This window comes from Pituophis catenifer, unplaced genomic scaffold (genome assembly GCF_029215685.1).
Source record: "Pituophis catenifer annectens isolate HBS135680 unplaced genomic scaffold, rPitCat1.0.hap2 SCAF_13, whole genome shotgun sequence".
In the NCBI taxonomy this organism is placed as follows: Eukaryota; Metazoa; Chordata; class Lepidosauria; order Squamata; family Colubridae; genus Pituophis; species Pituophis catenifer.
The window spans coordinates 4,964,549-4,980,055 of NW_027256893.1; the positions used below are offsets into that span (position 1 = coordinate 4,964,549).

Sequence of the window (15,507 nt, forward strand, 5' to 3'; positions counted from 1 at the left end):
TTTTTCTCTCTTCAGCTACCCAAAAAAAGGCCCGTCAGTGGGACAATTCCAGGTAAAAGGTAAAGATTAAGTCTGACAAATAAAGAGAAGCTTGCCATGGGTTGGGTGGAGCAACTGATTTGCCAAAAAGGAGAAGATTGTTGGCCTTTGCCTCTGACCCCCCATTTCCTACTGCTTGTTTTGGCTCTGCTGATATAGCCTTCCCCAACTCAAGAAAGGTCCAAAGTCAGGATTGTTGGCATTTCCAGATCAGCAGAGGTTAGCCAAAGTCTGTGAGGAGCAAAGGATCAAGACTATGCATTAAGTTGCTCTTCAGAAGGTCTATGGAGATTCTCAGTCATGGTTGTCCCAAAGGTACTTTGGGAAGACGTTTCTCTTCTCATCCAAGAAGCTTCTTCACCCCTGACCGGATGGTGGGGAATGGAAAGATTTATACTCCTTGCAGACATCTGGATCTAGGGCGCCCTTCTTTCCGAAGAAGATTCGTACTTCACATGAAGCAGAAAATCACAATGCTACTATTTGGGCTGGGCTAAAATTCTGCAGCTAGCATTGCCCTCCTGTGGCAATTTCATTATTGCTACAGCTTTCAGACTAATGAAGGCAATGGTGCTGTTCCCAGGGCATTCTCTGGAAGTGAAAGTTTTATTTTTATTTATTTATATCATACAAAATTTAATGTTTACATAAACAGTGTGTTGTCTGGGTACAGATCATTTTTAAAAAGTAGTAACGACAATAATAACAATAATATTCATAGCATAAATAGTAATCAGATAATAATAATAATACCATGTTTCCCCGAAAATAAGACCCTGTCTTATACTGTATTTTTTCTTTTTTTTTTATTAAAAAAGTTTTACAAATACAAATTTTCCCATTTCCCCCCCCTTCCCTCCCTAACCCTCCCTAACCCTCCCCTCCTCCCATGACTTCCCCAAGGTGAAATCCGTCCACATTATATTATATCATACTTTACCACCCTTCTATTCTCCCCCCTGTATACTACACATTTCTACATTATATTGTATTTTTTTGATCTCCGAAATAAGCACTTGGCCTTATTTTCGGGGAGGTCTTATTATTTTGGGGCAAGTGGAGCAAGACGGGGCTCCGTCTTGCTCCACTTTTGGGCTTATTTTCAGGAAAACAGGGTAGTATGTGCTTGTCCATTTTAATGTAATTAAATTGTAATTTAATTTAATGTAATTAAATTGTAATTTAATTTAATGTAATTAATGTAATTCATAAGTAATGGATCTTACTTATATAATTACCTCTTATGCTTTTAAATTTCTAACTTCTGTTTACATTAGTTAGCCATTGGTAAAACAAATCCCATGTTAAGAAGTATTCAGTTTCATTTTTCTCCTTTACTTTAATCTATCTATTTCTGCACATTCTAATATTTTTTTATTACATTTTCATCTGGTGGGATCTCTTTGTCTTTCCAATGTTGTGCAAACACAATTCTAGCCGCTGTTAACACATGTAAAATTAAATATGTATCATATTTTTCTGGTAAAATACCCCACAGGAATATTTCTGGTTTTAAATCTATGTGTTGCTTTACCATTTTTTCTAACCATGTGTGTATTTTTCTCCAATATTATTTTTGCCTTTGGGCACGTCCACCACATACGAACCCGGTGTCTGATTACATTTCCAACATTTATCAGACATGTTCTTAAACATTTTTGCCAATCTTGCTGGTGGAAAGTGCCATCTATAAAACATTTTATATAAGTTTTCCTTATATGCAGTTGACATTGTTAGTTTATACTTCCTAACTCACAATTTCTGCCATTTATCTAACGCTATAGTATAACCAAAATTTTTAGCCCTTACTATCATTGTTTCCTTTACTTGTTCTTCTTCCATTTTAATGCTCAAGAGATAATTATAGTTTTTTTTAAAATTAGTTTTTCATCTGTCCCTATTAGTATCTGATCTAGTTCTGTTGGCACGTTATAAATACCATACATTTTAGCATCTTTCTCATATCTTGCTTTTATTTGCACACACGGACACCGTGTTAAATCAATCCCTTGATTTTTCAGTTCTTGGTTAGTTTTAAGTTCCCCCTTTTCATTCAAAATGTCCTTGTATTTTCTGATCCCCCCCCCCCATGTTTACAAGTGGGATTTTGAAAACGCAGATAGAAAGAGTACCGATAGGGAGTAATTGGAGTTACAGAAACAGGAACATAAATCACTAACATAAATTAACAATGAATCATAAAGATAGATATATGAGTAAGATCAAACAAGGAAGAGTCAAAACACAAATAAGAACATACATTACTGTTGTTTATTTGACAATATATATTTGACAAAATGTATATTTGAAATCTTTGTTTACATGTTTTGTTCTGTGTGTTTTGTTGTCACTAGTTCTGTTTTGCTTGTACTTTTAAACAAATAAAAATTTATTTAATTAAAAAAAAGAAAGAAAGAAAGAAAGAAAGAAAGAAAGAAAGAAAGAAAGAAAGAAAGAAAGAAAGAAAGAAAGAGTACCGATATTATTTTCAGAAAAACAGCAAAGCAACCTAATGATCCCTGGGGTGCTTTCTCAAAAGGCAACTGGATTTTCTTGGTTTTATTCCTTGAAAACGTTTCACTTCTCATCCAAGGAGCTTCCTCAGTTCTTCGTGGACGGGAAGCAAAATATTTTCAAGGGGAAAACAAACAAACCAGGAAGTAAGTCCAGTTGCGTTTTGGGACAGACATGACAGGGATGATTGAGAATCTCCATAGACTTAATGATTCAGGATTACGCCAAAGTTATCACTCAAGAGACACAAATGAGGAGGTTCAAATTGTTGGCTGCCACAATATTTTTTTAAAAAAAAAATGCTGTCAGGTTTTCATTTAGTGACTTCTGTCAGAAATGGTGTAGACAGGGTCTCCTGCTTGGGCAGAGAAGGGGGTTGGACTAGATGATCTCCAAGATCCCTTTGAACTCTCTTATTCTGTTCTGTTCTATATGCTTTTGATGTTTGGTGGCTTTTATGCTATTCCTCTTATTTTGTCGCAAATTCAGATGTTCAGGCTGGATTTGGCATTTTTATTTACCCATTGACTCCTTCCAAAGGGTCTGGGATAGACAGATGCTGTTGCTTGATACAGAATAACAGAGTTGGAAGGGGTCTTATAGGTCATCTAGTCCAACCGCCCCCCGCCCAAGCAGGAGACCTTACACCAGGGGTCCCCAAACTTGGCAGCTTTAAGACTTGTGGACTTCAGCTCCCAGAATTCTCCAGCCAGCTATGCTGGCTGGAGAATTCTGGGAGTTGAAGTCCACAAGTCTTCAAGCTGCCAAGTTTGAAGACCTCTGCCTTACACCATCTTCCATGGTCTTAAATCTAGATGGGCGCTAAGACCCAGAGGACACCCGCCGATCCCTTTCCTGCCGCCGCGAACCCGTTCCCTCCGATAGAAGAACCCAGCGGAGGAATATTAATAGCGGGCCACTGAGCGCTCCATTGCGCCTGCGCAAAAAAAGCCTTCCTCGTAAAAATAAGGGACGTCAGCAGCCTGTTTTGCAAATTTTGTACGAAGAAAGAGAACGGGTTGGCTAAGCAGTCAGGATGGCCGAGCGGTCTAAGGCGCTGCGTTCAGGTCGCAGTCTCCCCTGGAGGCGTGGGTTCGAATCCCACTTCTGACAAATGCTAAAATTTTTTCCAAATAATAAAATAAATAAAATTTTATTTTTGCAGAAGTTCTCTCGATTAATTCTTCCTTTACCAGCCGCCACCAACGCCCCAGATCTCAGCAGGCGAGGGAAAAGAAAAACACCGCTAACTTCAACCGGTGCGGGCTTGGGAAGTAGAGCCAGTGCTCCCTCCGGATTAACAGCGGCCCCGTGTAAACGGTTCCATCCGAATCCGGATAGACAAGGCTTAAACCCAGAAAACCGGACTGCAAAATCTGGGGTCCTTCGTCTTCTACGGCTTCTCGGTTACTCCTCTTGATTGCAACCTTCCCAAGCCACTATAGACACAGACATTTGCAATAATTATTATATTATATTATATTATATTATATTATATTATATTATATTATATTATATTATATTATATTATATTATATTATATTATATTATATTATATTATATTATATTATAATTATTATTATATTATTATATTACATTATATTATATTATATTTATTATATTATTATTTTACATTACATTACATTATATTATATTATATTTTATTATATTATATTTATTATATTATTATTTTGCATTACTTTACATTACATTATATTATATTGTATTATTATATCATATCACATCATATCCACAGACACAGACAGACACACACATATATAGTAATATATGTATATATAAATATATATGCAATGGCATTATATATATATGGCAAATTTCTGTGCTTTCTTCCCCCCTAAAGACCCTTTCTGTTCCAGCCTTTTTTCTTTCCAGGGAAAAGTTAATAGAAGAGATCTCGGATTTATTTATTTTTTTTTAAAAAATTAGTTTGTTCATTTATTTATTTTCATTAGTTTGTTGGGGATACTGTGCTGTCTGAAGGAGCCTTTCCCCGAAGCACTTATTATAACTATCCAGGAACCCCAAATGTCCAGTTTGAGAGACCAAAAGTTGCCAGAGGTGGAACGAAATATTTTTTAAAACCCAAACTATAAAATAACTCCTAATGAAAACGATTGGCTTCTGTTGATAAAATCTAATGCTTTCTTTAATTTTCCATACACACAGAGTTCATACATGTGAGAGACACACAACCAATTAGAGAGATAGAAGAAATACAGATTAAATAATGGGATGGATGGATAGATAGAAGATAGATAGACAGACAGACAGACAGATGATAGAGATAGGGATGGATGGATAGAAGATAGACAGACAGACAGACAGACAGACAGACAGACAGACAGATGATAGAGATAGGGATGGATGGATAGAAGATAAATAGATATAGATAGATAGATAGATAGATAGATAGATAGATAGATAGATGATAGAGATAGGGATGGATGGATGGATGGATGGATAGAAGATAGATAGATAGATAGATAGATAGATAGATAGATAGATAGATGATAGAGATAGGGACGGATGGATGGATAGAAGATAGATAGATAGATAGATAGATAGATAGATAGATAGATAGATGATAGAGATAGGGTTGGTTGGATGGATAGATAGATAGACGATAGATAGATAGATAGATAGATAGATAGATAGATAGATAGATAGATAAATTAAAGATTGATGATAGAGCAGAATAGATAGTTTTAGGTATAAGTACACACACACACATATATATACACAGTCAGAAAAATAGAGAGAAGAATGATAGACAGAGATAGATAAGTAGATAGATAGATAGATAGATAGATAGATAGATAGATAGATAATAGAGATAGGGATGGATGGATAGATAGAAGATAGATAAATAGACAGACAGATGATAGAGATAGGGATGGATGGATGGACGGATAGAAGATAGATAGACAGACAGACAGACAGACAGATGATAGAGATAGGGATGGATGGATGGATAGAAGATAGATAGATAGATAGATAGATAGATAGATAGATAGATAGATAGATAGATGATAGAGATAGGGATGGATGGATGGATGGTAGATAATAGATAGATAGATAGATAGATAGATAGATAGATAGATAGATAGATAGGTAGATAGATAGATGATAGAGATAGGGATGGATGGATGGGTGGATGGATAGATGATAGATAGATAGATAGATAGATAGATAGATAGATAGATAGATAAATTAAAGATTGATGATAGAGCAGAATAGATAGTTTTAGGTATAAGTACACACACACACATATATATACACAGTCAGAAAAATAGAGAGAAGAATGATAGACAGAGATAGATAAGTAGATCGATAGATAGATAGATAGATAGATAGATAGATAGATAGATAGATAGATAGATAGATAATAGAGATAGGGATGGATGGATAGATAGAAGATAGATAAATAGATAGACAGACAGATGATAGAGATAGGGATGGATGGATGGATGGATAGAAGATAGATAGACAGACAGACAGATGATAGAGAGGGATGGATGGATGGATAGAAGATAGATAGATAGATAGATAGATAGATAGATAGATAGATAGATAGCTAGATAGATAGATGATAGAGATAGGGATGGATGGATGGTAGATAATAGATAGATAGATAGATAGATAGATAGATAGATAGATAGATAGATAGATAGATAAATTAAAGATTGATGATAGAGCAGAATAGATAGTTTTAGGTATAAGTACACACACACACACACATATATATATATATACACAGTTAGAAAAATAGAGAGAAGAAAGATAGACAGAGATAGATAAATAGATAGATAGATAGATAGATAGATAGATAGATAGATAGATAGATAATAGAGATAGGGATGGATGGATAGATAGAAGATAGATAAATAGATAGACAGACAGACAGATGATAGAGATAGGGATGGATGGATGGATAGAAGATAGATAGATAGATAGATAGATAGATAGATAGATAGATAGATAGATAGATAGATGATAGAGATAGGGATGGATGGATGGTAGATAATAGATAGATTGATAGATAGATAGATAGATAGATAAATTAAAGATTGATGATAGAGCAGAATAGATAGTTTTAGGTATAAGTACACACACACACACACACACATATATATATATACACAGTTAGAAAAATAGAGAGAAGAAAGATAGACAGAGATAGATAAGTAGATAGATAGATAGATAGATAGATAGATAGATAGATAATAGAGATAGGGATGGATGGATAGATAGAAGATAGATAAATAGATAGACAGACAGACAGATGATAGAGATAGGGATGGATGGATGGATAGAAGATAGATAGAGAGATAGACAGACAGACAGACAGACAGACAGACAGACAGATAATAGAGATAGGGATGGATGGATGGATGGATGGATGGAAGATAGATAGATAGATAGATAGATAGATAGATAGATAGATAATAGAGATAGGGATGGATGGATAGATAGAAGATAGATAAATAGATAGACAGACAGACAGATGATAGAGATAGGGATGGATGGATGGATGGGTAGAAGATAGATAAACAGATAGACAGACAGACAGATGATAGAGATAGGGATGGATGGATGGGTAGAAGATAGATAGAGAGATAGACAGACAGACAGACAGACAGACAGATAATAGAGATAGGGATGGATGGATGGATGGAAGATAGATAGATAGATAGATAGATAGATAGATAGATAGATCCCTTCCCTTCCTTGGGGACCACAGACTAAGCGAAATTGCAGTGCAATCCTTTGGGCATGACTTTTTTTTTTTTTTAAATTTGATTTATATGCCGCCCTTCTCCGGAGACTCAGGGCGGCTTACAATGCGCTAAGCAATAGCCTTCATCCTTTTGTATATTTATACAAAGTCAGCTTATTGCCCCCACAAACTGGGTCCTCAATTTACCTACCTTAGAAAGGATGGAAGGCTGAGTCAACCTTGAGCCTTGGCAAGATTCGAACCCTGCAGTAATTGCAGGCAGCTGGTCTTAATAAGCTTAATAACAGGGTGCCTTAACCCCTGTACTACCAAGGCTCTTCACTTGACACCAGTGAGTCCCAACTGAACCCAACCTGGCCCTGGAGACCAACCCCTTCACCCAGTCTGGAGCTCCCTCGAATCTTAACTGCATGGAAAGAAAGTGGATCAGAGTCCCTTTTAATTCTCTAGAGACCCCCCCCTCCAACTGGGAGGTATTGAAATCCTTCTTGGGGTTTACCTCTGAGTCGCCTTTTTTGATTGTCTGAATGCGCTTTCTCCAAGGGGATCCCATTGCCTGGGGAAGTCTGGATCTCATCATTTCTATAGTTCAGGATTGAACTGTAGAGTCCTTAGAACTCTCTGAGCCTGGTGGTTCCCTTGCAGATGTTTTATTACCCAACTAGGTAACATCATCAGTGCTAGAAGCGAGTGGGGTTTGCAGAGAGGAGGAGGAGGAGGAAGAATGTGGGGTCCTTAGTGCAGCCTGAGCTTGGTGGTTTGCTTGCAGACATCTCATTATCCAACTAGATAACATCATCAGTGGTAGAAGGGAGTGGGGTTTGCATGGAGGAGGAGGAGGAGGAGGAGGAATATGGGGTTCTCAATGCTCTCTGAGCTTGCAGACATCTCATTACCCAATTATGTAACATAATCAGTGCTGAAAGGAAGTGGGGTTTCCAGGGAGGAGGAGGAGGAGGAAAGTGGGGGCCTTGGTGCTTTCTGAGCTTGGTGGTTTGCTTGCAGAATTCTCATTACCCAACTAGGGGCTGGTGCCGATGATGTTACCTAGTTGGGTAATGAAACCTCTGCAAGAAAACCACCAAACTCAGAAAGGAACTTCACCTTTCAAATTTGGTCCATAACTGCTGGCTAATTTTATATTCTGGGTTTCAACCCTCTACCAATATCAGGGCTGCCTTCCCTCAACTTACTGAACTCGACCACTTAAAGAGATACTCATTTTAATTACTCTTCTTCTTCTTCTTCTTCTTCTTCTTCTTCTTCTTCTTCTTCTTCTTCTTCTTCTTCTTCTTCTTCTTCTTCTTCTTCTTCTTCTTCTCCTTCTCCTTCTCCTTCTCCTTCTCTTCCTCCTCCTTCTCCTTCTTCTTCTTCTTCTCCTCCTCCTCCACCTCCTCCTCCTTCTTTTGCTTAACCTGCTGAGTAACTCCCTTGGGTTACTGTACTGGTGCAACAGATTGTAACCAAGGTAACTCCAACATCTGCGGATTAAGCTCCAGTCGGGGGAGTTCACCTATTACAGGAAGATATAAATCATCGTTTAAAAGACCCAACGGTTGGAATCATGCAGGAGGAGATGCCAAAATTCAACCCAAGGGCCCCTTTTTAGCAATTAAGCTGGCTGTGACTTTACTGGGACCTGATGCATTTGTGCCTCCATCCTTTGGGGTGGGGGGAGCAGCTGCCTGCCACATATCTTGGGGCTAGTTATTGCTTTGGTGGGTTGAGAGAACCAGTAAAAGTACGAATAACAGACTTGGAAGGGACCTTGGAGGTCTTCTAGTCCAACCCCCAGCTTAAGCAGGAAACCCTCCACCACTTCAGACCAAGAGTTGTCCAATCTCTTCTTTAAAACTTCCAGTGTTGGAGCATTCACAACTTCTGGCGTCAACTTTCAGTGGTTAATGGTTCTCACTTTTAGGAAGTTTCTCCTTAACAGCAACTTGCTTCTCTCCTTGATTCGTTTCCGTCCATTGTTTCTTCTCCTGCCTTCTGGTGCTTTGGAGAATAATTTGACCCTCCCCTACTCTTCTTTGTGGCAGCCCCTCAAATACTGGAACGCCGCTATCCTGTCACCCCGGTCCTTCTTTCCATTAAAACAGACATCCCCCAATTCCAGCATCTGTTCTTTATATGTTTATTTATTTATTGGTTCGATTTATATGCCGCCCTTCTCCGGAGACTCAGGGCGGCTTACAATGCATTAAGCAATAGCCTTCATACTTTTGTATATACCTGCTTAGTAGGGCTTTCGCCCCCCCCCCAGCGGTGTTCTTTTTTTTAATACAAAGTCAGCTTATTGCCCCCACAATCCGGGTCCTCATTTTACCTACCTCGGAAGGATGGAAGGCTGACTCAACCTTGAGCCTGGTGAGATTTGAACTTGCAGTAATTATTATTATTATTACTATTATTACCATTATTATTATTATTATTATTATTATTATTATTATTATTATTATTATTAATTGAATTTGTATACCGCCCTACTCACGAAGGACTCAGGGCGGTGAACAGCCAAATAAAATACATATAATACAAATGTTAAAAAAACCATTAAAATACAATTAAATAATTGGCCTGGAAAACGAAATTTGCAGGCAGCTGGTGTTACTTAACAGCACCTTAGTCTGCTGTGCAAACAAGGCTCTTGTTTTAGCCTGCAGCCCCCTAATCATCTTGGTAGCTTTTCTTTTGCACCTCTTTTTAGAGCAGGGGGTCTCCAACCTTGGCAACTTTAAGCCTGGATAGCTCTGCAGACTAAAAGCATTGTGATTAACACCAGCTGTCTGCAATTAAAGTAAGTTTGAATCTCCCCAGGCTCAAGGTTGACTCAGCCTTCCATCCTTTCTAAAGTGGCTAAATTGAGGACCCGGATTGTGGGGGCAATAAGCTGACTTTGTATAAATATACAAAAGGATGAAGGCTATTGCTTAACGCATTGTAAGCCGCCCTGAGTCTCCGGAGAAGGGCGGCATATAAATCAAATTAAAAAAAAAAAAAGAAAAAGAAAAAAAAAGCCTGGCGGACTTCAACTCCCAGAATTCCCCAGCCAGCAAAGCTTGAAGTCTGCCAGGCTTAAAGTGGCCAAGGTTGGAGACCTCTTGCTCTAGTCTAGAGCAGTGTTTCCCAAACTTGGGAACTTCAAGATGTATGGACTTCAACTCCCAAAATCCCACAGCCAGCCATGCTGGCTGGGGGATTCTGGGAGTTGAAGTCCACCCATCTTCAAGCTACCAAGGTTGAGAAACACTGCTCTAGAGGATGTTGAGATGCTGCAGTCAGTCGGCGCCCTTCCTGGAAGCGGTGGATGTAACGGTGGTCGTGTGAGCGTGGCCAGGGAAGGAGAGGGCAAACACGTGTAGAAGGGCCCTCACTTCTGGGGCTCCCACCGCGGGTCCTCCGCCTAAGGTCGGCCCAGCAGGTTGCAGGGCAGGGCTGCCCCGGCTGGTCCCTCCTCCGCCTCCCGGCGCTGCCAACCAGCAACCGGAGCGCCCCTCCAGCCGCGCCCCGGGCAACCACCCCACCCCAAGCCGCAGCCCCAGCGCCTCCCCCGGGTGGCACCAATTGCTCCAGCTCGCCCGGCTGCGCTCCGGAGCCGCGTCGCTCTTCTGCGCTCCGGAGCCCTGTCGGCCCCCTCTCGCCCTTTTGCAGCCGCTTCCACCGGGGCGCAACGCGTCTCCTCCGGGCCGGGGGGGGCGCCCAGCCGGCGGGATGACTGAATTCCCGGCCAAAGTCAGCACCCGCACCAGCACCCCCCGCCGGGGAGCCGGCTTTCCACGCGCCCGCCTTGGATCTGGACTTCGTCAAGTCCCCCTTCGGCATCCTGATGGTCGTGGAAATCGTGAGTAGCGTGCCTCTGAGCTCGTGCAGAGGGCCCTCTCCTCCCCCAAGTCCGGAAAAACAGGCGGGCCGCCTTTTTTGCCGCTGTCCAGCGGACCCAGGGTGGAAGGAAGCGGGCTGCTCTTCTTTGCGCCCAGGCAACGGTTCGTTTGCACGGGGCGGCTCCTTCCCAGGTTGAGCTGAAGGGTGGCACAGGTTTCCTTCCAAGGCAGGGCTTAACCCTGAATCCTGGCTTGCGAAACCTCGATTGTCTGGGCTTCATCGTACCAACTGTTAACCCAGATGCGAGGAAAACATCTGCAGCTTTGGCGCGCTTGGTTCCTGTCTTTATTGCGCCCAGGAGAAAGGATGGTGGGTGGGAGACCACGAGGTGTTTTTTTTTCTCCTGCAACGATCTCCTTGCTAGGTAGGCTGGTCTAAGCGAGAGGGACGGGGACTAAAGTCCTCAGGGAAAGGAGTAAGATTCGAATCTAAGTCTCGCCCAAGCTCTGTTCCAACACTTCCCCACTGCCCGTAGGGACTTGATATGGACTTTCTTCTATCAGCCCAGAACAGTCCTCCTATCCCATAAAACCCAGTTTTATACAGTAACCATTAATATGGATAAATAATTAGTTTCAAACTTAACTTCGTCTTTTTATTATATTTTATGTAATAATTCTTTTCAGTTCTTTATGGTTAATACCCCAAATTTTTTTTTTAAAATCTTGCAGGATACATCTGTTAATATTGTACGTCATTCTAAGCTGAATATTTGCTTCCTTTTTGGAAATCTAGAGAGACATTTTATCTAAGAACTTTAGTTCTAATAATGTACACCCTTCTAGCATTTGTTTTATTACATCATGTTAGCACACTTGATCTTATCATACCTTTCCCTTTTCTCTTCTCCCTTTCCTTCTCCCTTCCCTCCCTTCTCTTCCCTTCCCTCTTCTCCCTTCCCATCTCCCTTTCCTTCCCTCCCTCCCCTCCCCTTCCTTGCTTTTTTCCTTGCTCCTTTCTTCTTCCTTGTTCCCTCCCCTCCCCTCCCCTTCCCTTCCTTGCTCCTTTCCCCTTCCCTTCCCTTCCCTTCCCTTCCTTCCACCCCATTCCAGGGGAAGGATATTGCAAAATCCCCATTCCCTCCCCACTCCTGGGGGAAGGATACTGCAAAATCTCCATTCCCTCCCCACTCCTGAGAGAAGGATATTGCAAAATCCCCATTCCCTCCCCACTCCTGGGGGAAGGATATTGCAAAATCTCCATTCCCTCCCCACTCTGGGGCCAGCCAGAGGTGGTATTTGCCGGTTCTCCAAACTACTCAAAATTTCTGCTACCAGTTCTCCAGAACCTGTCAGAACCTGCTGGATTTCACCCCTGGGTGGGGACTCGTGTCGTCCCCCAGAAAGTGGTGGTTGAGCACCGTATTTTCCACCTTGGTTCCTGGAGTAGAAGCTTCTAGGATTTCTGCCTTTAAATAACTCGACAATATAAAATTGCGATGGGTGGAGTAGCCTTCAGCACAGGCAAAGAATCTTTTCAGGGCTTCTGGTGTAAATATAAACATCCACAACTTCCTGTGAGTGGAATAATAATAGCACTGCATGGAGTAGTGTATTTCCCATACTAATCCAGCTGAGAATGGTGATTCCTGCTGTCTTTTTAATGCTTACGGAGTAAGTAAGACTCCCCGTCATGTTTTCTAAGACAGGGGTCTCCAACCTTGGCAGCTTTACGACTTGTGGACTTCAACTCCCAGAATTCCTCAGCCAGTGCATGCGCTGCACTGAGGAATTCTGGGAGTTGAAGTCCACAAGTTGTAAAGTTGCCAAGGTTGGAGACCCCTGTTCTAAGAGACCAAAGTCAGGGCCATATATAGACGAGACCATTTTATACCAATTGTGGTGCTCAGCTCAGTAGTATGAGCTCAATTGTGGTGCTCAGCTCAGTAGTATGAGCTCAACTGTGGTGCTCAGCTCAGTAGTATGAGCTCAATTGTGGTGCTCAGCTCAGTAGTATGAGCTTTGTAGTGCCACTCACTTGGAGGCCACTGATGTGGAGAAAGGGGGAAGGGGATTCTTTTTCAAAGGCTGAGATGTTTGGGGTGCAAGGATGTAGGTGTGCAAGGAACAGGGGTAGATCACGTTACCTCCGTTGGGCAAAGCTCACAGACTGTCATGAGGAGTGGGAGATGGAGGGGGGTTTGAGGGGTGATAGAGCCAATAGAGCCAGTTCAGTCTAGTGGTTAAGGCACCAGGCTAGAAACAAGGAGATGGTGAGTTCTAGTTCCACCTTGAGCATGAAAACCAATTGGGTGACTTTAGGCCACTCACCAGGAGATGGTGAGTTCTAGTTCAGCCTTAGGCAAGAAAGGTAGCTGAGCGATTTTGGATCAATCACTAGGAGACGGTGAGTTCTAGTCCTGCCTTAACCATGAAAGCCAGTTGGGTGACTTTGAGCCAATCACCAGGAGATGGTGAGTTCTAGTCCTGCCTTAGCTATGAAAGCTGACTGGGTGACTTGGGCCAGTCCCTCTCTCTTAGCCAAACCCTCTTCACAAGGTTGTTATTGTGGGTAAAAGAGGAGAAAGGCATAGGTTTGCTGAGTAACATAAATTAACAAAGATGGGGGTCATTAATGCATAAACAATACATCGATGGCAAATACCAACTCCTCCCTTTGCTAAGACCAGAAATAAAGGATGATTATCCAGAGCAGAGACGTAGCCACCATCTCAAAAGGGGAAGGGGGCAGATAATGCCAAGAAATTCCCATGCTATTTCTCATGACCCCCTCCCCAATTCTTGCCTTGACCCCCTTCCCCTAAAAAAAATGCATACAATTTGGCTCCTGCTTTGAAAGAGCCAAAAGATCCTCCCACGAGTTCCGAGAGGACAATGAACACACCACAAAATAGTTCACGGTGGCAGAATGCGTCATGCAACCCCGGAGTTGTTTTCAGCAAACCGAGTCCTGATGGCGGCCAAACAGACAGCCAAACTTCCCACAAACCTGAGCCACAGTACAGATATGTGTTTGTTTGTTTGTTTGTTTGTTCAATTTGTGAGAATCATTTATTGTTTATATTCCAGCTAAGGAAATGCACAGTGGTTGCATCCGTGTGACCTGTTCCTCTGGGTGGAGGTTTTGCAACAGGCAAGCGGTGTTAGTTTATGGTAGCCGAAAGCACCAGGAAAAGCATATTTCTGCCTCCAGGCAGAAAAGCTGCCTGGAGGCCGTGCAGGTCTGGATGGGTAGGAACAGGTTCAGACTCAACCCGTCCAAGACCGAGTGGCTGTGGCTACCGGCGTCCTGATATAGTCAGCAGGTCCCATCGCTGACTATTGGGGGTGAATCTTTGCCCCCCACGGAGAGGGCTCGCAATCTGGGCGTCCTCCTGGACACACGGCTGTCTTTAGAAGAGCATATGACGGCCGTGGCTAGGGGGGCCTTTTATCAGGTTTGCCTGATTCGCCAGTTGCATCCCTTTCTGGACCGGGACGCCTTGCGCACGGTCACTCATGCCCTTGTCACCTCCCGGCTGGACTATTGTAATGCTCTCTACATGGGGCTCCCCTTGAAGAGCACTCGGAGGCTCCAACTGGTCCAGAATGCGGCTGCGCGGGTGGTTATGGGCGCAACTTGTGCCCGCGTGACACCCCTCCTGCGCGAGCTGCACTGGCTCCCAGTGGTCTTCCGGGTGCGATTCAAGGTGTTGGTTACCACCTTTAAAGCGCTCCATGGCATGGGACCCGGGTGTCTTCGAGACCGACTTCTGCCACCAATAGCCTCCCGCCGGCCAGTTCGCTCCCACAGAGAGGGTCTCCTCCGGGTGCCATCAGCCAAGTTATGTCGGCTGGCGACACCCAGGGGGACTCCCACCTCTGTGGGAGCCCCAGCCCTGTGGAATGAACTGCCCCCGGAAATACGTAAGATCTCCGACCTCCGGGTGGTTCGCTGCGCACTGAAGACCCTGTTGTTTCGCCAGGCCGGGCTATTAACATAACGATTTTAAATTGGGGTATTTTAAATTTCTGGGATTTTAAATTGAGCCAAATTTATTTAATTATTTTAAATTTTTAATCGATGTTTTGTCTTGTGTTTTTAAATAGGCTGTACACCGCACTGAGTCCTTCGGTAGAAGGGCGGTATAGAAATAAAATTATTATTATTATTATTATTATTATTATTATTATTATTATTATTATTACTATTATTACTATTACTATTACTATTACCATTACTATTATTATTATATATGGCTTTTCGTAAAATTTGTTCGTTGGAAAATGTGCTGGCAAGCTCCTTCCGGTTTTAGATTAGTTTTGAGAATCATATTGTGCCTTGATTTAATCCAGTGGTGAAATCCAATT

General features: G+C 42.1%; 1 protein-coding gene and 1 non-coding gene across 2 annotated transcripts in view; both read left to right on the forward strand.

The window, feature by feature from the left end:
• Positions 1 to 3,583: 3,583 nt before the first annotated feature.
• TRNAL-CAG (transfer RNA leucine (anticodon CAG)) lies at positions 3,584 to 3,666 on the forward strand. Its single transcript has one exon. It is a non-coding gene; the product is annotated as a tRNA-Leu (tRNA).
• A 7,360-nt stretch (positions 3,667 to 11,026) lies between these two features.
• Positions 11,027 to 15,507, forward strand: part of PLLP (plasmolipin) — a 40,980-nt gene continuing 36,499 nt past the window's right edge. Inside the window, 2 exon segments of the mRNA XM_070952978.1 lie at positions 11,027 to 11,068; positions 11,070 to 11,156. Coding sequence (XP_070809079.1) covers positions 11,027 to 11,068; positions 11,070 to 11,156 — 129 coding nt within the window.